This window comes from Branchiostoma lanceolatum, chromosome 6 (genome assembly GCF_035083965.1).
Source record: "Branchiostoma lanceolatum isolate klBraLanc5 chromosome 6, klBraLanc5.hap2, whole genome shotgun sequence".
Lineage (NCBI taxonomy): Eukaryota > Metazoa > Chordata > Leptocardii > Amphioxiformes > Branchiostomatidae > Branchiostoma > Branchiostoma lanceolatum.
The window spans coordinates 20,058,384-20,083,174 of record NC_089727.1 but is presented as its reverse complement, the minus strand read 5'-3'; the positions used below and the strand labels follow the sequence as shown (position 1 = coordinate 20,083,174).

The 24,791-nt window shown below is 40.7% G+C and overlaps 2 protein-coding genes and 1 non-coding gene across 3 annotated transcripts; all 3 read right to left on the bottom strand.

The window, feature by feature from the left end:
- Window positions 1–77: 77 nt before the first annotated feature.
- Window positions 78–4,729, bottom strand: LOC136436985 (large ribosomal subunit protein uL30m-like). Its single transcript, XM_066431406.1, has 3 exons — window positions 4,671–4,729; window positions 3,111–3,338; window positions 78–862 (listed from the first exon to the last, which is right to left on the bottom strand). The coding sequence occupies exons 1-3, from the start codon at window positions 4,686–4,688 to the stop codon at window positions 506–508; spliced, it is 603 nt and encodes a 200-aa protein (XP_066287503.1). The 5' UTR covers window positions 4,689–4,729; the 3' UTR covers window positions 78–505.
- Window positions 4,730–9,613: 4,884 nt separating this feature from the next.
- Trnak-cuu (transfer RNA lysine (anticodon CUU)) lies at window positions 9,614–9,686 on the bottom strand. The gene has a single exon. It is a non-coding gene; the product is annotated as a tRNA-Lys (tRNA).
- A 1,541-nt stretch (window positions 9,687–11,227) lies between these two features.
- On the bottom strand, window positions 11,228–24,781 carry LOC136436984 (sterol regulatory element-binding protein 1-like). The gene is made up of 12 exons (XM_066431404.1): window positions 24,631–24,781; window positions 24,040–24,232; window positions 23,639–23,823; window positions 23,209–23,458; window positions 22,539–22,705; window positions 21,928–22,090; window positions 21,419–21,557; window positions 20,555–20,806; window positions 14,294–14,462; window positions 12,892–13,071; window positions 12,174–12,279; window positions 11,228–11,572 (listed from the first exon to the last, which is right to left on the bottom strand). The coding sequence occupies exons 1-12, from the start codon at window positions 24,724–24,726 to the stop codon at window positions 11,355–11,357; spliced, it is 2,118 nt and encodes a 705-aa protein (XP_066287501.1). The 5' UTR covers window positions 24,727–24,781; the 3' UTR covers window positions 11,228–11,354.
- Window positions 24,782–24,791: the final 10 nt, after the last annotated feature.

Genomic DNA, 24,791 nt, shown 5'->3' with positions numbered 1-24,791 from the left:
ACAAATGGACACCATATACTGTATCTGTAAAGACACAAAAGGAAAATGGCACAGAGAAAAAACATAGCAACTACATGTATACCTTCGGATGCTTTATTTTACTTTATGTCCACTGACATCTTACCGATGGCAACGATTTATGTATATGTTTCAATAGAGCTTCACAAAGGATAATAGTTTTACATAGTAAACAGTTATAGGGACATGGCATTTTTAGAAGATAAAACTCTACGGTCCCTGTAACCTATGTAGCCATTCATGACAGTCTATATACATGTATCTACTATTGACCTTTCATTTCTATAAGGTCACATAAGAAAACAATGGGTCAGTTCCGATGAAGAAGGCTGGGGCATGAACATTTGTTGAGTGAAAGGGCATGTATGCCTAAACCTTTATCATATCAACTACCAAACAGAGATATTATTCTATTTTAGTCTGTAAAGTAGCAAACCAAAGCTGCAATAGGATAGATATCAGGCTATTGCTATCTAGGTTTCATTTACTATGACATTTTGAAGATCTCCCCTTCATCACTTCTTCTCTCCTCTGCCAATGTACTATAGTCTCCTAGTTTTACTTCATACGTGTGTCCATGGCCATCTCTGGGCCTTCCGATCTTAATCTTCGTGTTGTGCATTTCTTCCGTCTCTCCCTCCGAGAGTTGCGGCAGTTCGACCAGCGGTTCCAGCCTCTTTCTGATGACCAGTTCGCCGTCAGACTTGAGGTAGCATCCGTCGTACTCCTCCGGTGTTGGTACGCCGTTCTTGAGGTTGACGGGAACGATGCGGATCATGTGTTTTATCTGCCACAGTTTGTTGTTGACGCTCGGCGTGTTTCTGAACACGTACATCTTCTTCATCTGGGGAATGAAGGAAGGAAAGAATGGTCAGCAGAGTTTGAAGTACTGGGTCCATATTCAGTTTTGTGCACCCACAAGTCAAGTCACAATATACATTGTACTAATAGTAATAATAATAATTTTATTTGCAAGTTCTTGCCCGAGGGCTAATTGCAACATGAAACAATACATAGCAAGGGTATACCGTGCAGATAATGCGAGTTAACAATGTTGACTAGTAGAACACATGGCTATTCTAAAAACTACTACGGAATACAATCTACGCTTTTTGGGTTTGACTTCTTTTTTGGAAGCAGTGGAAGACGAAGTGTCCCACTTTTTTTGCAATGAGTGGGTTTTGAGTGGTTAACAAGGTTCTAGCTTTATTTTGGAAATTGTGGTAAGTTTTGATATAGTAGACACATTGAACCACACAAAAACCCCTCTATGAAAAAACATTTAGTGTGGTTCACATTCCTCTTCAGCAGATGTGCAGCTAAGTTTTGACTGTGGGTGCAACATAAATATTCAGTTGCACCCACAGTCAAAACTTACATGTAGGTGCACATCTCCTAAAGAGGAATTTGAACCACACTAAATGTTTTTTTTTCATAGAGGGATTAAGTACAGTAACTATTTTACACTAGTATACAGTATGTATAGTATTCAAGAATAGCATAAATACACTACTGGTAATAGTGGTGCGTACCTAAACCCCGGACCTGTTCCGGACCTGCTCCTAACCTTTAGGTTCAAGTCCAAAAAAACCTAAACATCTGGAAACAAGTCCGGACTTGAAAAAAAAATCTATTGCTTAAATTTTACATTGCTTTTTGATTTAAACCATCTTAAAGCTTCCTTAGACCGTGAAATTTGCACTGGAAGAATATGAAAACATTGCTGTTTTTTGTTTATAACTAAACTTCTGCATTTATTACTGACTGTATATAATTTCGCATATCATAGTTTTCAAATTGCATGTAAAATATATGCCAATATGTAATTTTACATGAAACAGGCAAAAAAATATTCGTAGCACACATATTCCATTAGTTCGAGTCCGGACTTTCAAGTCCGAACCTGAACCTAAACCTAAACCTTGGGACTCAAGTCCAAACCTAAACCTAAACTCCGGTTCAGGTACGCACCACTAACTGGTAATGTTCACAGCACCTAAATTCTGAGGCATGTTCAAAACCAAAAGTTACTAGTAATATTATCTTTGTTTAACTTTGATTTCCTGGTTGTGACGATAGTATAGGAACACAAAAAAAAGGTCAGCATCTCTGTTCGCAAGAGTGAGGACCCTGGTGAGCTGACTTCAAAATCTACAAAACATAATACCATAACACATTTTTCTTCTTACATCTTCTTATATCTTTCTTACTTACCAGGGCTTGAAATACAATACTAGTATGCCTCTTTCTGCAGATCTGAACTGGTGCAGTTTAAACATTTAAAATTGGTTGCACCAGACAAATTTACCTGTTATATCAATAGCCAATAGTCATGTTTTTTATGCGTGTGACAGACACTATCTCAAGTGTGACAGACACTATCTGAAGCCTTCAGGTGCAGGTAAGGTGCAGGAAATACCTGCACAGCTCCAATTTTACCTACACTTACCTGCATATGCAGTTGGCATTTTTTTTTCCATCCCACACATTGTTTGGGGGCCCATTTTGTTAATTCTCATTGTTAAATCAGTCATTTTCAGGCTTGCAAAAATACATTTTCATTAATTTCATGTCACAAAGCTATGACCTTTTTGACAGACAGGGGAATTTGAGATTCCCAACAAGCAAATTTCTGTCCCAGGATGGATCCTGAAAACAACATTGACATAATCGAGATGTAATAGTGCACACTAGTATTTACTGTCAGGGCTCGAAATACTGTGTGCATGTGCACCCAGTGCACCAAATTTTGGAGCTGTGCACCTAATTTTTTACTGTGGGTGGACTGGTGCACCCAAATATCACTGCACACTAGTAGACAGCATTTTGATGTTAGAATTTGAGTTAATTTCGATTTTGAAAGCTTCAAAACTGCGTGCCGAGATTGCGTGCCAAATGCGCATGAAGAGGAACAGTAAGGTTTGTCATTAGGTTTTGCTTACAAAAGTTACATTCTACTTTATTTTATGTGGTGCACCCAAAAATTTTGTGGTGCACCCAATTTTTTAGGTTGGGTGCACCAGTGCACCTATTCCCAAAACTGAATTTCGAGCCCTGACTGTAGTTCTAGGGAACAACTTTTAAGTTCCAACCTTATCAAGTTTCATCTCTTTAACGAGGTCTTTAATCCAGTACGGCTGTCGGATGGTGGACTTGACCCTCCACACAGCGTGCAGCGGTGGGGCACGGTCCGCCATCTCGTCCGGGGACCGCGGGAACTCCGGCCAGACCTGGTGCGGCGGCGGCGGAGTCTCGTTTTTGTAGAGCTTCGTCCGTACCGACGTTTGCAGGACCTGTGTCACATTCCGCAATAGGGAACCCTGGGATATATTGTGGTTACTGGTTAGGGTTTTTGAGTTAGATTAGTGGCATCGTGTGGCGCAATCTGTATAGTGTTTCGCCAAGAACCGAGAGGTCCCGGGTTTGTAACCCCGATGTTGTGCCCTTGGGAAAGGCACTTGACACGACTTTCCTCACTCCACCCAGGTGTGAATGGGTACCTGAATTCGGTTGGGGAAGGTTGTATTGAGGTCACCTGCTGGCGTCGAATGGCAGCCGCCCAGACCCTTGTGACAGTTCCACAAAGAGCAAGTGTGGAGCAAATATGTATCTGTTGTGTATTATATGATTGTAAACCCTGCAGCAATTCAGCACTGGCTGCCATTGCACAGTTAATTTCAGACCGATAAAGTATTATTAATTAGAATCTAAAGTTCTGGATACAAATCACTGGCAGGCCCCAGTGCTTTCTAGTGATTTCTTGTTGCCAGGGACACATGTACATGGTTTCACCCCAAAATGTAATATTAGTCACCAAGAGTTAAATACCTAGAGAGACAATCTACTCGTAACTGAAACAAGCATATGCAAGCACCAAGAGACCACATCTAGCGATATAATACTAGTAGACGTTAAACAAGGACAACAACAACAACAAAATATAGGAATCTCTGATGTTTAATCTTTAAAAAAAACAAACAAATTTTCAGTTGATTTCAATCTTCTTTATCCGTCTATTTGTATTTCGGTGTATTCCGGTAAATAGGCTGACCACTCACAACGGGATGGACCCCTAGGCCTATGCTCTTTCTTTTATATATCGAGTTTAGTGGGTTCTTGAACGTGCTCGAGATGTGGCTCATCTGAAACACAGGACCTCTACTTTATGTCCCATCTGAGAGAATGTCCCTAACCAAAGCTAGGTACTCATTTTCACCTGAGGCTGAGTGAAGTGAAGAAATTTGTGTGAAGTGCCTTTCCCAAGGGCACAACGCCTGGGCCTGTCAGGGAACTCGAACCAGAACATTTAAATTTACCCTCTAACGATAACGCCACATGATGATGACAATAAACACAATGCTGAGGTCATTTTGCAGAGCAGTATGGGTAAGGGGTTGAAGTCTGCCATCTGTGACTACCGTTTGAAAACGTTACAATGTTTCACCCTCACGTCTGCTTGGAGTTAACACGCTTGCCAAGCTTCGCTATATTTTCGCAATATATTTACATATCGAGGCATCTTAAAAACCTAACATGACGTTGGAGAAACCTTGATACATTTATAACTGCGTTTACTAAATAAAACCATATGTATATCATGTAAGTGATCAAATATTAGCGAAAATTTGAAGGACAAAGTACGAAAAAATTACCTTCGTGAGCGCCGCCATCTTGGACTCGTTCTCAGGGCAGTTCAACCGTCTTGTTCCCAGGACACCAGAGCATGGCGAAATCTAATCTTCAAGCAGATGTTAGGGTTAGACTTTTTTCTTTCAAAACAGTGGGCAATGTCGGGGATTGTAAAACTGGAAGTTATGGCAAATTTGGAAGGATAATTTGAAAAACAAATACTCAAGCCATGTTGCTTCGATTATATGGATGGCATCATTTCGGAACCCCCAAATTGATGCGAGGGTGCGAATAAAGAAAAAAGTACCCCCCCCCCCCCCTCCAAAAAATGAAGAAAAAAAACATTATTCTGAAATCTATATGGTCGGGAATGTTGAACAACTCGCAAAACACACAGTATTTTTTGTTCTTTGAGTTTGGAATTGACTTTGGTATTCTATAAACCATTTGTTTTCCAAACTTTTTTTTTTACTTTTTTTTTTAAATTTACGGCATATATTTACTTATTTTGCAACTGCTTTGCACGATTCAAAGTATGGTCAAAAGCCTCTTTTTTTTTAATCCGGAAGTGGACATAATTTTTAATTGACGCGCGCGAGGATTCATATAATCGAATCAACACACCGGCAAAGGTGTTGGTGAGGAGGATTTCCCTGCTGCTGCATTTCTGTTCAAAACCGCCAGGCTGTGCTTTTCTGTCTTCTGTGCGCTCACCTTCCTGGGAATACACTTTCCGTTGTACTCTTTGTCCTCACCCGTTTTAACACGATCTTTCGGCGCTAGAGCAAGAAAACGTATAACAAGATACAGAAAGTTTGTTTTTATTATACAATACGTTATGTAAGATATCTAACATAACGCGCAGTACTCGTAACAGACCGAAAAACCTGGATTTCAATCCTTTATTGCCGTTTTTTTTGTAGTAAAATTGGTACATAAAATTCATCGCAGAACGATGAGAGTACTTCAAGTTTCAAAATATCCAAAAAAATAAAGATTTTTGTCTATAAGTTTCAAAACATCGTTTTAGAATGTCGACGTCATAATCACTTTTCTAGTGATATGAAAATAATTCAATTCTAGAACTATAATTCCAGATCTCGGCCAAATACTACACTGCAGGTAGCTAACAATTCTAGAACAACAAAATACCATTAACATTTCTTTAAACAATGCGTTCCAAAATTTGTCACTTACCATTCTCAAAATTCAATATTTACTTCACGAACAGGCAATGCAATAATAACTGTAAAACATTATTTCCAAGAGCAAATGTTGCTTTGACAACACCCAAAGTTTCATTCTTCAATTACATACACGCATACCCAACTTAATTCTTAAGGTATCAAAGACCGAAGGAGCAGATTAATCGTAAGTAATTCTTGAAGAACGTTCTGACTTTTTAAATGCTGCTTCCTAACCTAATCACGATCGTTTTACATTTCAATTTAGCCTTAAACGTAACGCCCCCCTCTCACTGGACCCGCGGTACGCTAGCGCTGGCGGCGTCTATGTGTCCTAAACTGGATTTGTGTTACCCTTGACTTTATAATGGGAATATCATTCAAAACGTACAAGTATGGCCAAAAAGACAACAAAGCGCACAAAGCTTAAAAATATTCGTTTTTTTTTTGTCAGTGAAATTCGTTGAGTGTTTTGTCAATTCGATCGGCCGCAGGGACGCCGCCAGCGTGCCGCGGGTCCAGTGAGAGGGGGGCTTAAAGCAGTCATCCTTAACTAAGGTGAAGCAGATGATTTTTTAAGTAGCTAGTGGTAGTGCTCCACTACGGCTCGTGGTTTTGGCCAATCACACCAGATCACCCCTTTTTTCTCGATAACTGTGTTGGGTTCTTTTACGTGCAGAGATCTGACGCTTGAGGCATACGCCTGAAGCTCCCTCATGCAGAGAACCGCCGACTTTACGTCACCATCGTAAATGACGAATGCAATCCCTCACAACATTTCCGAGCTGGGGTCTCCCCTAAGATTGAATTAAGGCCCAAAGACCCACTGACTTCGATCCAGATAGAGAAGCAGCGGGTTTGTGTTACCGCTTGCGCCACGGAGACTTCATGCCCCTATACATGCCATTAAAGAATGACGTATAAACTTAAACTCACCTTGAATAAGATACTCTACAGACTTTGTCACCAGACTCTGCAGCAAGGCAGTAGTCAACAACATCACGCCGATCATCTTGAACCGAATAAATGTTATCGTAATCCGAAAATTATGTCAGCGTATTCACAGCGACAAAAAATGTGTCGACACTGAATTCAGCTCAAGAAAGTGTCTACTTATGACGTCACAAATGACTCTTGCTTCGGCACTTATTGTCATGTGACCACGATAATGACGTCACAAATGACGTCTCTCTTAGCCTGACGAATCGCGCTCCTAGTGTCCAGCCGGTTTCCGTAACCGCCTTTAACACTTGGGTGGGGGTCAGTAACCTCCGGCTGAGAGCTTGTGTAAATACAGGCTAACGTCTCTCTCGGCACAAAAACATGTACCGTGATAACGTAAAAAAGGTTTGGCCTTTGCCAAATTCAAAGGTGTCACGTGATCGACAGGTGCTTTGAAATCCATATTCTATATTCTTCTCTTTTATAATCATAATGAATTAGATAGATTTAAATATAAATACTAGGCTTTATGCTCGTAGTTGGCGAGGAGCGGAGCTTGGGTAGCGGACGGAAGCTAAAAAGGCTGGCACTCAGGCTATGGCATTGTGGCTTTTCACTTTCCAAAAACGGTTTGTTGCACAAAATTCTACCAAACCATTGCTTAATCATATATCAGAGACGTGTCTGTTTAACAATCAAAAGTGGTCCTTGCAATTGGGTAGGATTTCTGCCCTCAAAATAATGTAACACGAGTTTAAATGTAGATATTTACACCGGTTCCAAGTGTGATTTGTAAAATCCTGAATTATATGCGGTTCAGCTAATCTAGCCTTATACTACGTAGTGTATAGAGCAATCTTTGCAGTTTCAATGTTGGTTGTTGGTTTGGGTATAAAATGCTTTTTCGGGACTGAAAAAAAAGTGATGGCTGGTTCGATAAGACAGTTGGTTGGTTAGCGGAGGGTCTTAACTATATGATATTGGACGGGACTGTTTTGATGAGAATTGTCACAGGAGGTGGTCGGTCGGCCAGCTGTGACTGTGCTAAAACGTTCAAAAGTATACCAGTTACAGATATCGATACAAAAGGAAAACAAAACGATTTGCCAACTTTAGCATTACGAACAGGTGTGTTTGTATGTCTGACAGGATATTATTTTACTGTGCACCTGGGGCTCGATTTTATTTACACACACATTTTTGTCTCCAAGTCAACTCTCGGGACTAGGCAAGGAGAACCCCAGGCTACTCATGTAGGGTTTTCTAGCATGAAAACTTTACTTGAGCAGCCAAAAGCTCCTCACACACAGCCCACTGGACTTAGAAAACGTATGTAAACCGGGTCTTTGCTGCTACTTTATGTACATTGATAAAAAGCGTCACCCAGCAATCCTTATTTGAATTGCAAGTTCTTATTCACTTTTAAAAACGCCTCTTCATCCTCATGGATCAAAAGCATTGCATGGCACTGTTAAATACTACAAAGCTGCTATTGTTCACAGCAACGTCTAGTTGAAAAGAGATGTGGCTATAATAGTTATGTTTTTTTTGAGATCACTGGATGACTCATCCTTAAGTTTATCAAGAACAAATTTAAGAAACTCGCAAACAAAGTACAACTTTGACATAGGTATAAAATTCTGCTGTAGCGCTTTTCATGGATCAAGAGCGACGCCTGTCAATTCTTACTTGAACTGCAAGTATTTCTTGTCAAGGAGGCTTCAGTTTCATAGATAAAAGCAATCTCATAGACCCGGATGGTTGGAACCTCAGGTGAAACGTGATTCAAACTGTAATTTTCTCTATGTAAGTCAAGTGGGGCACCCCTAGTTTAGTTTGGGTCTCAATTCGAGTTTGCACACCCTGACGTCTAGCGACCGTCCCTTTCAGGAAATACTTCTGAGCCAAAACAATTGTGAATGGGAATGGTGGATATCCCACGAGCTATCAGAACATCCGCGTTTCAGTTTCTTCAACTTTAGTAAATGTTAGGGGGGAAATACTTTCACATCGAAAATGAGGCACAAAAACGGGGGATTTTCGCGTGGAATTAAACACGTCACCAAATGACTGTTAGTGTCAGAAATAGAAAACTCAAAGTAAGGTATAAGCAAGCCCTTTATAAAGAAAATCCTACCACTTAGATTTTCACAATAACCTGACGCGCGAGGTAATGTAATTATCAGTACAACGCGCCCAACAGAACTTACACAACTCCAGTTTACCTGCATTAACCTGCATATGCAAGTGGTGATTTCAGTATGTGAATGTCCCTAAGCCTGCATAAGACGAAAAGTATCACTTAGACACATATCACTTCAGTATTGTATTTAATGGGTTTTGAACTTGGAAATGTTGTGAAATAATGTTACCTACAGATATGCTGGAAAGAATTTCCCCAAATTCCTGTCATTGAATAATGTTTTGGGTATTAATCATTTATTAATGCATGATTAATAAACAACCATTCTATATCTAAGTTCGTGTGGTTGATCTGTACGTATCCGTGACAAATACAAAGGTATTCTAGACGTGCATATGGCAAAGATTCGAGTGTAAAATCTGTATCAAAAATTATTTTTTCAGATTCTGTCGGATCCAGGATCCGGATCATCGGATCCGCCTGCATCGTCCCACACGATATATATTTTAGAGTTGAGGGATCTGGCATCAAGGCTAACTGAGAGTACTTGTACCAGTTGATGTAAACCCTGTACATATAATGACCGCTTTGAGATGAAGAAAAAAAAGTAAAACATTAAAAGAAACAAATTTTATATGTAGTGAGTACAATTGTGACATGAAATCATGAAATTAAAAAGAAAAAAAAAATATTTGATCGCCCAATGTGGGGCTCGAACCCACGACCCTGGGATTAAGAGTCCCATGCTCTACCGACTGAGCTAACCGGGCGTTGTCGAATGCGAATGTTCGCTTAAGGTTATAACTTCTACGCTTCTTGCCATGTGACGTCAGTGACTTGCATTTTTGAGAAAACTTGTATTTTCCTCGACGATTTCTTCGGACAGAACGGGGAAACATTTCTTGCCAACATAGGTGTCGATAGACCTTCAATATTTTCCGACTGACTCATGTACTAGGCCGCGAAAGTGTGGCGAATGGCTGTAATTTTCAAAAGCTACGCCAGGTGGCGCGCTTTCCCTGTTTTCTGTGGGTCTCTTAAATTTGAAACAATTGAAACATTTGAAACAATTGAAACATTTGGACGCCATAGTCAGAAGTCGGGCCAATAACAAGGCTATCTAAAATGACATTGGTTGTGATGTGTGTGTCTCAAACCTGTAAATAATGGAAGAGAGTTATGTAGAGCTTAGCTCAAGCCGTTGAGTTTCCGTCAAGCAGATGTGAGGGGGAGAAAATTGTAGCATTTTCTGATCTACTTTTTGTTCCTGATAGTACTATACCCACAAATCAGAAAACTTTATAATTTTCTACCCGAATATCAGCTTTGAGATGAGGGCCTGTTGATTATATTTTGGTCTCTGCAAGGTATATTCTGCTCAAGGACAATAATTTTTAAAATCAAAAATACATGTATGTATGCTTTGGCTTTGCCTCAAAAATAGTATTTGATTGATATATATATTAATAATTTGCTGGAATCACAGTACCCATGTCACTTACTGTCTTCAAACACATGCAGGTCTCTAGCCTGATATTCAGGCTTGCCCAAAGCCTGCAAGTACATGTAGTTGTCTGCTATCTTCAGACTACATTGTACATTGTAATTGGATAAGACTGCATTGTACAGCATTGCTCATTTGCCCTTTTCTTCAATTAAACATTACAGCTATTCAACTGTCTTTCTCTTTTGTTGTCTTATTTTCCAAAGCATAAAAAATTATTTGTATTGAGACTTCAGAGCTGTTTGTTATGTTGGATCCAAGCAAACGTTGGATGAAATAATTTTCTAGTCGAACAACTTTAATTTTGCTCTTCAGTTCACTACTTTGGACATCGAACTGGTCATAATTTGAAGGTTCATGCATTAAATACTTCCTACTTTGTATTCTAGATTATAAATGTATTTTGAGTTTTCTTTATCTTTCCAAATTTATGGAACACTAAAATTTCGTCTACATGTACGTTCTTTAGATATTACGGTATGTATTGGAATTCTGTTATTCATTAATATCCTTGTTGAGTCACCAAATATCAGAACACAGAACAAGCAAGGCAAGCAATACACATGCAACCAGGTAAACTTTTCATGTCTTTTACTAACATGTACTCGCACACAACCAGTGTGATTTCATTTCGTTGTACAAAACAAGATATACAAACTAGATCGACATATCTCGTACTTTTTCACAATATGCACAAAAAATCTCTCAATGGAATCATGCTTGATTAATCTTAATGATTCATTAGGCCTTACAATCGAACATTGCAACTTGAAAATTCTCTCATGATCACAAATAAGTACTTTTGCACGAATATTCTTTCAGAATAAGTTAACACAAGACCAGAAACATACTTTTCTGAACTGTTAGATATTTCTTTATCTAACGTTTTAAACTATCGCTGAGTTTTGAACGTGGCATGTTTTGGAAAGTCGTCTCAACTCGAGACGGGTGACACGTTAAGCTGAAGGATCATCTGTTGGCAGTCTTGTAGTGCCCGGCGGTCGCCGAGATGTTCTAGCGTCTGCGCGGCCTCGCTGAGCATACTCGCACGGAGGCCGGGAGAGGACAAAACGGGCGCGGGAAGGTGTTTACACGCCATCATCAGGGCTGACGCACGCTCTCGCTCCCCGATCTGGAAGGACGTGGCTTCACCTAAGGAAAAGAAGGAATTTTGGTTACTAAGTTATAGGTTTCTTTTCTAGACAAGCAACAAATGTTATTTCAGAATTTATCTGATACTACAATACTACAGTAAATGCAGAAACGTTTGCAGGGATTTGATTTTGCAGTAGGGTGAAAATGGAGTGTTTGAAGTGGTTTTGAGTTCGCGTTTTAAACAATAGAAATAAGAAACGTTACAGCCACACAATGGAAAGGCTTTTCACCATGGTATTAGTTTTGCGGTAAAGAGTTCACTGCAGAAATAAAACCACCACAAACATTTCTGCACTTACAGTACTAGATAACACATTGGATTCTGATATACATTTTAGGCTTACAAACTCCTTTTTGAATTTAACAAAAGTATAAATTAGGGGAGATCAAACACAAATAAAAAGGCGTCTACAGTCAAAATTACCAAAGAAGAAAACTAAGGCCGGGACCGATAATATCTGGTCTATGTGGACAGGTGGTCACTATAGACAGGATTCTTAATGCTTGTTAAAAAATTATCTAAGGGACCATCAAAAAGTGGTCACATTGGCCTGGGGTTCTTAAGTAGAGGTGTACAGGTATGACTGAAATGACTGACCTTTCTGCGAGACGTTGCGTCTTCTAAGACTGCGGTCAAGAAGCTGCTGAGTGCGGGCGGGGCTGGCACCTGCCATAAGACGTGCTGTGGCTTCGTGAAGGAACACCTGAAGACACAAGGAGAAGAAAACCAACTTCAATATAGGATTTTAACACTTAAGATTTGACTGGAACTAAGAATAGCTTATAGGGATATCCAGAAATGTTTCCACATGTCAACTTTAAATTAATCAAACTTTAAGTTGTTTTCTTCCTACTGCACTGACACAACCGGGATTCGAACTCTCGGCTTCTAGGCCCAGAGGCACGGTCACTAATCACTGGACTATGCATGCAGCACGTCGCAAGAATTTACGCATTTAAGGGCATGTCTGCGTATTTAAGGTTAATATCTCGTATATAGGTTCATTTAGTTGTGTCCAAGGACAAATCTTATGCAACGGCTGTTACTCCGATGCAACGTTGACAAAAGTGAACAAAAGAGATTCGGCGGTCATAATATGATTAAATAGCAAGGTTAATTGCCGTATACGCATTACGTTCTAAATATGTGCTCATGCATGCTACTTCCAAGACTGTACATTTACCAGTGACCAGAGCGAACAAAAAAGATTTGGCAGTCATACTTATAATAGGTTTAAATAGCAGGGTAATCGCTGTATATGCATTACGTTCTGAATACCTGCTAATGCATGCTACTTCGAAGACATTAGACTTACCCGTGACAGTGCGGGTTTGAGTCCCTGTGCGATCTTCCTCAGACTAGCCAAGTCCTCCTGGAATCCGTGAAGCTCGGTCGGTCGGGCGCAGCTGGCGCCCACGGGCCCGCCATTACACGCCACCTGCCACACCGCCGTCCGCGTAGACAGTAACCAATCACAGACCAGAAGCTGGACCGCCTGTAGAACATCAAAGGAGTGAAAAATGTTAAATGTCTGCTTATTGGCTAGATTATGAACTGGAAATCAAATTTACCATAATCTGGTAAAATAGCATGTTTAAAAAGATAAAGCATTTATTGTTTCTATCCGCTAGTTATATCTATCATTGGTTCTGATTTTTCAATGGTAAAAATGTAAAAATTGACCAACAAACCATATCCATTGATTTTAAGTCATTTTAAGTATACATACTACATAATATTCATAAATATGCAATGAATGTATATGCCACAATATATGACGACCTCCTCAACAACATATTCAGCAAAAAAATAAGCATACTCTGGGTTCTTAACATAATCCTATGAAATATCTACTCTAAAAAAATGACAAAATTATATAACCTCTTCTTAAACAGTATTTCTAATACGTCTATAGTCTCTGGAGGCTACTTGCATTGCCCTTGCATTGCAACCATGTCTGAGCTGCACTGCTGTTACATTGCACTTCTGCTTTTGCACATGCAATGCAACTACAATGCACCTCAGCCACAGAGAAGATGGTGTGCACCGCATACATCTGCAGACACCAGCTGGAACTTGCACAGCTGCATGTTCCAGGTGCACTGCAAAAAAAGACGGCTGCATTCTGCTGTACTTCAGAAATTGGTGCAATTCAGCAAGACAGATGTTTCATAGTAAGAAAATGGGTGCAAAATAAAGAATAGGAACACTCCAACATAGGGACTGTCTAACGTCTAGTCGCACCCCCCTCCCTTAATTCTTTGCCATTAATGTTGTCGCATACATTACTTTTTTTTCCTTTCTCTTGTCTGCTCTACCCCTAAGTACGTAGTGGTCTGGTCCTGCCTCTGGGCTGCACTGCAGTTACATTGCACTTCTGTTGTGCACATGCAATGCAACTACAATGCACCCTAGCAACAGGTCTTTTGCTCTTCTTCTAAGTTTCCCCTCATAGCTAAGACATTAAATCTTGAACTAGCTTTCCCATAAGAAAATAACACGTATCTTCATTTTAGTACAACTACCGAATGTCTTTGTATTTACCCTTCCTAGTTATCAACAATGTATAATTTACATGAGACTAGTGGCATCTTGTAACTTTATCAGTAAAATAAGACTGCTCAAAATTCATGTAAGTTTAAATGGAAGACAATAAACTAAAAACTACAAGATTTCTTTCTCAACAATTCGATACTTTGAGACGATTCCATTCCTACCTGTTTGGAAGCCTGTTGTTCGTTGGTGGTTGCCATGCCGATGCTATGTCGGAGCAGTGCCCCGGCCTTGTCGCAGTACAGCAGACAGCTGTGACTGCAGTCCTCCCCTCCGTTGAACAGCAGCCGGCGGGCGCGGAAAGCAGACAGCACAGCTTTGGGCAGCATATCCCTGCAAAAAGTTTAAAAAGAGGAAAGCTTTAACTCTCCTGAAGTCTAATGAAATATTTTCAAACAGTGAACGAAAAATAAGCAAGTCCAAAGCATGTCAAGGACACAGTATACAAAATTCAGAGGTTCTGCTGCAGTACCAAGGTTACACACAAACACTAGTAGAGCCATAAGTCTCTTTGAAGTCTCTACCGGCAAAGAGAGTACTCAGAACAAAGGACAAGCCTAACAGAGACCTGAAAGAGAACTGTCTCCATTAAAAGAGAACTCTTACTGAGCAAAAGGGAGTTTTTTGAGATCTCTTCTTCACACCTAAGTTTGGGACTCCCCTGTGAGAGAATCACTTGTTTAGAACAATGGGTACTTTAAAAGTAATTAGCGTCTGTCCGATAATTCATTTGGTCCCGCCCAGTAGAGGGGGGGGGTTAATTCACCGCGCTGCGCCGTGGCCGCGTTGTCCAGTTGGGATGCTTGATATATCCAAGGAGGTGTCTACTGTGCCATTTTTTTTTTGTATCATGGGTTGGCTATAAAAAAAAAATGACAAAGTAAAAAGCCCAACAAAAACGCCTAGAAACACGTCAAAAACCAGCCGAAACCCCTCCTCTGCTTGGAGAGTAATCAAAGACCACACTTGATCGGACCCTTTACGGATGTTACCGACATGCCAACAAACTCGCGCAACGATTGCCTATGTCCAAATCAACAGTACTAAAATTAATCGATAATGATAAACTAAAGAGGTTCTGATCAACGTCGAATAAAGATAACGAAGCCCGGACATTACAGAAAAATCGCAACGCAGCGATAACAAGTGGAAGAGTTCGCATCGCGTCAGATCCCGGATCAGGTTTCATGCTTGTTTTGCCACATTATCCTGGCATTTAATAGCCGAAATTCTAGATCAAACATTGGTCAGAACCGGATAAAAATGTAGCAGTAAATGCAATGGCATTCCCCAAATGAAAGGAAGACCCTCAAAGAGTTCCGATTTGCGGTTGATTTGGCCGCGGTGTCACGGAGATTGGAAGGTCCGATTCGAACACGCTGGACACCGACGTCATTTCAATCGGATTTTAGCCAGTCGTAGGGCGAAAATACAATATTTTATGCCATCGACCATTTATATAGAATCAAGTAATCCACATTTTCTAGCAATGTCACCGCGAACGCTTACCGTTGGTTTGTAGAGTCACTAGGCCGCACGCGCACGTGCTCAGAAGTCGCCCGTGCTTTTCATTTCAAGACACTGTACTTCCGCCTGCCTGCGGAGCGCGAAATAACTGCCGATAATGAGCTCACTTGACTCCAGATTTTAAAGAAATAATGCGCCTTATCGCGTTTACAACGAAACATCTTGATCTTTTCAAGGCCAAGGGCTGAATATATTAAGAAATATGATACTAACGTTCAAAACATTAATTCAAGTTTGTGCTTGCGACGTATCTACGGGACCGGTTTGAAATCCTGTACCGTGGCGACTATTGTTGTTATACATTTTTGGACATACTGCTCGGTCAACCAATGGGTTTAAAAAATCGTATCCTGTTTTTTAACCCCCTCGGATCAACATTTTAGACATATGATGCTGATAGACTACCTATTGAAATAATCGGGTCATATGCAAGTACAGTTGTATGTGCACAAAGCCCACAGCGCCGCCGGATTTGATTGACATAAGCGGCTCCTTTTGACAATCATTACACAAAGGGAGGAGCGGCGTTCTATCTGTGCGGAATTTCTTTGGCCTGTCCTGTACTTTTTTTTGCCACTCTGAGTTGGAGTCGCCATCAAGTTGACGGACAAACGAATGAGCTTCATGAAAAGGGAATTTACCTGAACATATACGCGGGCCTGTGTAAAAAAAATACTCTAGCTACGTATACGATCTGTACCCATGCACCGATCCACTTTCTTTGTTATTGATATTTATATCCGATACGGGAACAATTTTCGCCAATATGCGTACGCAACGCCAAAAATAATTACTCAAGCAACTGGATAAGATTTTGAAACAAAATCTTATCCAGTTGCTTGAGTAATTATTTTTGGCGTATCTTATTACCTGGATGTCTAACCTTCATCAACGTATTCGTACGCAACATTTTTATGATGAGTGCTGATCCGACTTTATGGTAGTTACCAAACATACTTGTTGTTGTTGTCCTTGTTTAACGTCTATTATATATCGCTAGACGTGGTCTCTTGGTGCTGTGTTACGCTTGCTTCAGTTATGAGGCTAATGTCTCTCTAGGTGTTTAACTCTTGGTGGCTTCCAACATAGGCTCAGCGCCGAAAGATAGCCAAAATTAGGGTGTTGAATAGACAAGTCGGAAACGCTGGGACAGGAGCTCAGGAACAAACTTTCAAAACAAAATCAGCTTGGCTCATTCACGTTCCATGAAAACTATGCAGGAGAATCGTCTCATTTGCATCATGCACATAGAAACAATCATACAATGGGGCCCGCGTTTTTGACGCTACATAACAATAATGAATAAATTACTGGTTTCCTAGGAGTGTCACACTGGAAGGACATCTGTCTGTGCCACTGTGTTTGGAATTTTTAGAAGACTTGAATGTGCGATTTCATACAAGGCCTAACTGGTAAAATCACACAAACTTCCAAAAATAATTTCACACAAAGTTTTCAGATCGAATTTTTTTTTCAAAATGGAAAAATCTTGTTGTTCTTTTTTCTCATCAAACAGAGATGCTAGTCTGACTGTCGTTCTCAAATATCTCAAAAGGCTCAAGAACGCAATACACATCGATGTCTGGCACTGTCTGTCCCTAGCTTTGTTGGGCGGCTTCAAGTGACAAACCCCAAACGTCAATTCTACTACTACTACGACTAGCTCATTATTTAACAGTTGGATCTAGAAGAAATCTAATTCTCTGCAAGAAATCCTGCAAAGTGTTGGCATTTCTTTAGAGACTTGATCATTACGATACTTGATCACACCAGTCCAGAGAGCCAACAGTTGATAATTACGAGTTACTATTTGCATGAACCAAACTCTTTTATGTTTTGTTTTGTCATATAACCTCCTTAGTTTTGTACAGGCTCAACAAGGAAATTATAATGTCCTTGGGCTCACCGACATCGACATCGGAGAGAAGCTACGCACACCGTTTGGTTTTAAGCCAAGGAGTTTAGCCCTAAGGCATTAAAATGTGTTTGGGCCAAGTTCTGCTTGTTATGCTTTTGATTTTAAACCTCCTTGGCTCCGGCTATTGGGCTAATATGTTCCGTTCTGACTTCCTTTTTTGCTAACATTTCCAACAATTGGAATCGTTATTTCTACTAGCTCAAGTTGCATTATAAGTCATGTTGACACGTTTAAATAACCAAGTTTGTACTAATACATTACAATTCTGTAGAATACCTTATAAATACAACAAATTTTCCATCCCCGAAGCTCACGAACGAACTATATATACGTCGATAAGGAAAAAGAGGTAAGTTAACGACTGAGTTGCATCAGACAAGGGATCTACCTCGGATCTACGGTAGGTGGATTCTGTATGAAACCAAAATATGTTTTCAGTGGCGAAACTTTTTGAATTGTATGGCAAATTGACAATTGTCGGTCTTCAAATTAGCTCCGTATACCAACCCGTTTGATCATACCGCCCACTTATATGACGCTTATATAATAAGGTAAGTTAGAAAATGATGCTTATTTGCCTGATTTTCTCAACAAAAGTTATTTGTCGATTCCAACGAACGTAACACTTCATGCACCAGCCAATGGGCGAAATGAACATACAATGAATGTAACAATGGAACGAAACAGAATTCAATTACCGGCGACATTTCAATCAAATATGTAAACGACTCAGTCTCAACATCATGTTAGTAAAACAAGTCGGTACAACTTGTAGTGTTAGGACCAAGGCTTTTTAACACCCTTGTTAGAACAAACAAAACCCCTAAAACAGGAAAATCGAAACAAACAACAACAACAAGAATATTGGTGAATAGTCTGCCGAAGAAGTCAGCTTGCAGTATTCTTCCTCGTGCATTTGTATTCTACGCACCTGTACGTATAATAGAGAAAATACATCACAAATGTATAACGATATTCTATAAAATGGCGAGGATTTTGTAAACCAAGTACAAAATGTAGTATTTCCAAAGGTTTGTTTCTTCAGTGAGTGCTATTGACGACACAAGAAAATGTGACTATTTTCGAACGGCCTTTGACAGCAACAACTTTCGCCACACCCCTTTGTACGCCGCCTTTTGATCTGAAGCTCTGGTCGATCTTTCGCGGGTGTGAGTCGGGGTTCATCAATCAATTTTGACAGCACCACGGCGCCGCACTGTCGTGGGAGAAATGGTCTGTCGCAAAGTGCGCATGTGTTAGGATCCTTGGGATAACTAATGCATTGTAAGGAGAGCTGAATATGACTTTATTTTTGCAAACGACTGTTTATTTCTACATAGATTCGGTGGGTACAGTCAAGGCGGTTGATTTAACCTCCTTGGCACATTTAATAATGAGATCTTTGTTCAATGACTGACTTTATACGAAAAACGTGTCCGTTGTCTTTCCTCCCCGTAAGGAAATACTCAGCTCGCTACCGAACTTTCCCGAACAAGATCGTGGTGACTCGTGAGCAGACCAAACGAATTCATTGGTTGACGACGTGCGCCGAAAACGAAGTTGCAGTGTGTCGGCGAGGCGACAAAGTTCACACCGGTTTCCGCCTGTATAAACAACATGTCTTCTCACGGTACCGAACTATCAATGTTGCTAAGAAATATTCCAAATTTACTCTCTCAACTACGAATGACAATATGTTCTAGTCCTCGACGAGATATTTTGAGAATTAGCGACTCACGACTCCATAAACAGGATTCCGACATAATCGACAACGTTCAGGAAAACCTCGGTTAGGAACAAAAAAAATTACAACTCCTTGATCGGGGAAAATACATCTGGTAGAATGAAAGCTAAAGGTTAGTGTTATCCTCCTTGGTTAGATCGTAACACGGCCGACCGGCACGCTGTAGGCGGGACACTTTGATGTTGCCACTTGTTCGCTGCGATTTTCCTGGCCAAAACGGCATTTCCTTTGAGTTTCGGAAAATGAAGCTCCGCTAGAAAAAGAAAGATTGGAAATAAAAAGGACATCTACATAGTGTAATTGATACAAGGATAACGTAAATTTCATAAGGACAAAAAAGAGAATCGAAAGAGACTTTTTAAACAATGCCATTGTCCAGAAAGAGATCTAGAAGAGGTCCACGCACATTGACACATCTTTGTGGCGTCATGTTGCCATTTGTTGGGGATTAGGCTCGTAACAGCGGTTGGATAATGCTCGTAACAGCGACCATGCGGCCTAAATATAGAGCCTAAATATTAGTAACCACGTTTAAAATATATGTACAATGGTCTAAACATGCTGACAATCGGATCATTTATAATCACCCTTGGTCAAAAATCAAACATGCACATGACCTACAGCATACAACTACACTAATAATAATAAGTTTATTGCAAATTCCTGCCCGAAGGCTACAACTAGCGCGTCCTTACAGTTGATGCAAATGTTGCCGGCGGATCTTTGACAGCATGGCGAAAATGAGTGGGCCATCTCAGACGCGCGCTGGCTCAGGGCTAATAAGTGGGCGTGTTTCTCGTAACGGCGCGAGTTTTCACAGATGATTTGGAAAGAGAACTTTCGAACAATAGAAAACCATGGGAGAAAAATCCCCCCAAAAAGAGACTTATGAGAGAACTGAGATAGAACTTCGGAGAACAATGCTCACTCAAAAGAGAACTCCAGAGTACTCTCTTTGCCGGTCGAGACTTCAAAGAGACTTATCGCTCTACTAGTGAAAGGGGCTCAAAATCAATGACCATTGTCTTTCAAACAACTACCCACAACCCAAATATCATTATAATCCATCCAAAGCTTCTAAAGTTATGCTGACTACAAATACCTGGAAACACCAACAGACAGACAGACCAAAAACGATACCTCCATTTCTCATGGAGGTAAATATTAATGAAGATGACCCGAAAAACATTTTAACTGAAGATTTTCAAAAAGTGGTAGATAAAAAGTAAGACTCACTCTGATTGGTCCAGTTGTTTGGGCAGACTGTCCACCACGGCGTAGTGTCTCTCGGCTGCCTCGTCTTCCCCAACCAGCCAATAGCAGGCCACGCTCAGGACGGAGTACCACCACTTTCCCACCGCGTCTACGCCAGGCATGGCCGCCATGCTGGAAGATATCGTGAACGTGACGTTCTTGGAGGATCCCGCGGCGTCCGCACACTCACTTAGGAGCTGGAGATACTCCTGGGTGTCTGTCAGCTGTGTGCAACTGTGGGGGAAGAAGGAGTTATCTTAATTGTTTATATTATCATTTTATTTCTGAAAAAAAAAAACTTCAGTGTACATGTACATTAGTATATTCATGTTTGCTGCATTAAACCTGGCAAAACACACAAGGCTGTCCTTCCCTCAAAATACAATAATTTTCTTGTCATGATGAAGAAAATTTCAACCCGTCCCTCCAAAAATCTGAGCGTCATGACATCAAATTGAAGAATATGTATTATGGAAGCTCAAAATGACTAGATTGTACAACAAAAATAAACAACATGGGTTACAAAACAATGAGTTGAATGAAAAGTATTTAAAGCCGGAGACATCCATGGTCACAGAATAGGAAACAAGCTTTTCATTTCAGTCAATAAGCTCAATAACCAAGTCGACTTTTAGGGAGCAGGCAAGAAATGTTCAGAGGTCTCGAAGCCCTGCTCAATGAAATGGCAGATTTTCAGGCAAAAAAAAGCTTGATCCTCTTGCGATCTTAAAATTCAGCAACTTTCTACCAATCAACAAATTCAAATTAATGTCGTTGACAGTGTGATGAAAGTGTCCAGGGCATAGCTAAGAGGTTTCTACTGAAATGAAAGAGGTTTGTACTGACCTGACAGGTTTCTCTTCGCTGTCTGGTGTTGCGATGGAGGGGTTGTTGTTGTTCGTGTTGGAAGGCGTAACCAACGAATACAGAGCCTTCTCCAACATGTGCTCACGGAACGCTTGGCTTAGGTGCGACAGGGGGTCAACTGAATAATAAAGGACAAAAAAAAAGTTTAATTTCACCTCACGCTTAAAAGTTAAGATTAGGTAAACTCGTAACGTAACAGGTAAAATTATTGCAAACAATTGTTCCTTAACAGAGTAAAAAGAAACAATCTTTTTGTAAAAAAATTTTTTGCATCCTACCAAAACACTTGCGCAAGAACTCCTCTGCCGAAGCAGTACTGTAAAACCACTTATCTTAACGGGACTAAATTTCGCAGTAGAAAGAGAATGAATGTTTCTGTGTGGTTGACCTTTAAAATAATCCGTAGTACAGTAAAAATACCAGCAGAAAATGCATATAAAACTACTGCAAACATTTCAAGTTTAATAGTAAGTGTTCAGTTTGTTAACCTGGGTTGCCGGTGGAACTGAACATGCTGTCCTTCTCCTGGAAACCCCAGTCTCCGTCCACGAAGAAACGGTGCCCCAGGGGGTGGAACAGCCACTGGAGAGACGCGGGGGTCTCCTCACCGCGGGAACTGCACACCTGCCGCGCTAGGCTCAGGAAGTACCGCTGGAAAACACAACAGAAACACACTGTAAGTTCACTAATTATCACAAAACTTAATTTCGCATTAGGTTACGAAAGGGGGTTTTCGTAGTCACTGAGTGTTTTAAGTTTGGGTTCAAAGAAATTCTGTAGTAAAAAAACACATCTTCACGGATAATTTTATGGTAAAATAAAACCCCTCAAAACATTTAAAGACCTACAGTAGAATATGACTTTGCTAACTTCAAGAACATGACAGTACTTCAAAGAAAATATAGTACTCAAAATAGTTCATTTCTGTTTCTTATGATATATGTAACTCAGAATAAAGAGCCTAATAATATAGATATTCTTGTTTTCATCATTTCTGCATTTTCAAACTTTCTTTTTCTGTAGATGGCTATTTCGAGCCCTGAAAGACTACATTGAAACAAAGAAATGTTCTTTGATAAAACTTTGCTGTGAAACTTACAGCGAGGAAATGCATTCTCTCGGGGAAGTTCTTCCTAACACAGAGAGCAGCGGTGATGTAGATCTCGGCCACTGACTCGCAGCTAAGCTTCTCTTCCGCACACTCGGCCAAGTTCACTGCACAGAGGGCCATGTGGATGGCAGCTAGACGACCGCACGGGAGGTGATCTAACAACAACAAAAAAAAACAGGACAATATTGACCACCTTTATTTCAAACACAGCATAGGATATCTTTAAAGTTTCATATCAAACTTCTCTAAAAAAGCTTAATATGTAGTACAGGAAATCTTATGATCAAGAGACAAGAAAGAGAAATTGTAACATGTTTTAAGGTGACGGTTTCTTTAAAAAAAGCAATTTGTGTCAAAACTTACGGGGGTACTGTTTTTGGTTGGTTGTGTCTGTGTATATGCACCTTTAACTCAAGATCCTTTTGACAGATTTTAATGAATTTTGGTATGTGGGTAGTTATTGAGGTCCGAAAGAAACATGGTGATTTTAACCCTCCTAGCAATATTTTCAGGTACTGCAGTATTATAAATGAGGGAGATAGCTGGGAAGAAGGGAAGGGAGGACCACTAACTTCTGTTATGGCTAGGGCTTTGGCATTGAGAAATTTACAAAAACATTTTTCAGTGAGGTACAAGATCTTTGACATATTGTTCTTACCTGTCATGTGCATCTGGTGCAGTTTGTGGTACACCAGCGCCGCATCACGTGCTGACGTCTTCCCGTTCTCCTTCCCGCTGCCACGCCCGGCCCATCCTGCCAGCCAGCGCCCGATCCACATCCGCTGGAGACCCTGACGCACCAGGTTCCAGAACAGGCTGGAGGCCAGGTCGAACTTGGATGTGGGAAGAGGGCGGCCAATCGCGGTCAGGGACGTCCGGAGGTGTGTCGTGGCCGAGGCATAATCACCCTGGAAACGACAGATAGTCATTAGATTCTCATAAGTACAACCTATCATAGTCAATGTCTTCCACTCAAGCAATTACATCTTTAACATCCATTTCTACTACTTGAAAACAGCTGCAGTTGTCATACATTCTGCTAGGTGGGGTGCATGCACTGCAAGTACACATCAAGGAGAAGTCCTTACCCTGGAGATGTCCACCTCTGCCTGCTTGTGGTGTATCCAGAACGTGGTCGATGCTTTGGTGCGGGGAACGGTCACCGGTTCGCCGTACACGAGAATCCGCGTCAGCACACCCAGCACTACGACTGTGTTCAGCAGCCACAACCACAGCGTTGGGAACAGCCACTCCTGCCAGCTGGGCTCCACAGCTGTTAAAGAACAGAGAAAATTAGATTACTGTACACAAAACAGGCTTCACTCCTTTGGCCCTGCCAAAGATATAGGTGACATGCTTTTCATGACTTTGTATAAAGTATATGTACTTTGCAAGTCATTTTAAAAAAGTAAGGTGACTGTGTGTGTAGGGGGAACTTAACGAAAATGTTTGACAGAAATACAGTCATTGTTTTGTAAGTTGTTCTTACCTGATAAGTCACCTTGTAGAGTACGCCCTCCTGTGTGCGCCTGCATGTAGTCCGCACCAGTACCGGCACCGCTGCCAACGAACAGCGTACCAAAGGGGTTGAAGGCCAGACAGGCAAACATGAAGACACAGAGGGCAACCCTGGTCCTGTCCAACAAACCACAGGGATTGAAGGCATCTTCCTCCTTTTTCACCTGATAAAAAAAGAAAATAGCTACTGTAAATACATTTATTTTTGCATGGATTCAATTTTGCAACAGTAGTGAAAAGGTGGTTTTGGTAGCGTTTTAGAGTTCACAGTCAAAACAATACTGCTGCACAAAAACGCATATTATATTTAGTGGTGTCACAAAAATGAAATTACTTCAAATATTTCCAGATCTACAGTATTGCATTGAGAAATTGAGCAATAACCTTATGATGATATTATACCTTGCTATCATATGTACAAGCAACTAGGTTTTAGTCCTTCTTTGGATGTACTTAGACCAAATGAAATTAGCATGGCAATGCTGAAAGACCTAGATTTTTTTCTGAAAACAAAATATACACAAACAATAACAACAACATGAGATAAACAGTGAACCAATACCTTCACGCTCTCAGGGCTGCCGGGCTCGGAGTCGCTGCTGCATTCTGACAGGTATCGCCGGGGGGAGCCAGTTTCGGACGACGGAGGCGTCAGCATCTCTAGCGTCTCCACCTTCGTCTCAGTCTGTCCGCCAACCACCAACTCCGACAAAGAGGCTGGAA

What these genes read in the sequence shown, in the direction of transcription:
- LOC136436985 (XM_066431406.1), bottom strand. An exon ending in AAGAGATGAAACTTGATAAG is followed by an intron (nt 863 to 3,110) that starts GTTGGAACTTAA and finishes TTCATTCCCCAG; the next exon opens with ATGAAGAAGATGTACGTGTT.
- LOC136436984 (XM_066431404.1), bottom strand. Translation starts at nt 24,726, where the DNA reads ATGCTGACGCCTCCGTCGTCCGAAACTGGCTCCCCCCGGCGATACCTG. An exon ending in CAGAGGTGGACATCTCCAGG is followed by an intron (nt 23,459 to 23,638) that starts GTAAGGACTTCT and finishes TGTCGTTTCCAG; the next exon opens with GGTGATTATGCCTCGGCCAC. An exon ending in AGCGAAGAGAAACCTGTCAG is followed by an intron (nt 20,807 to 21,418) that starts GTCAGTACAAAC and finishes CTTCCCCCACAG; the next exon opens with TTGCACACAGCTGACAGACA.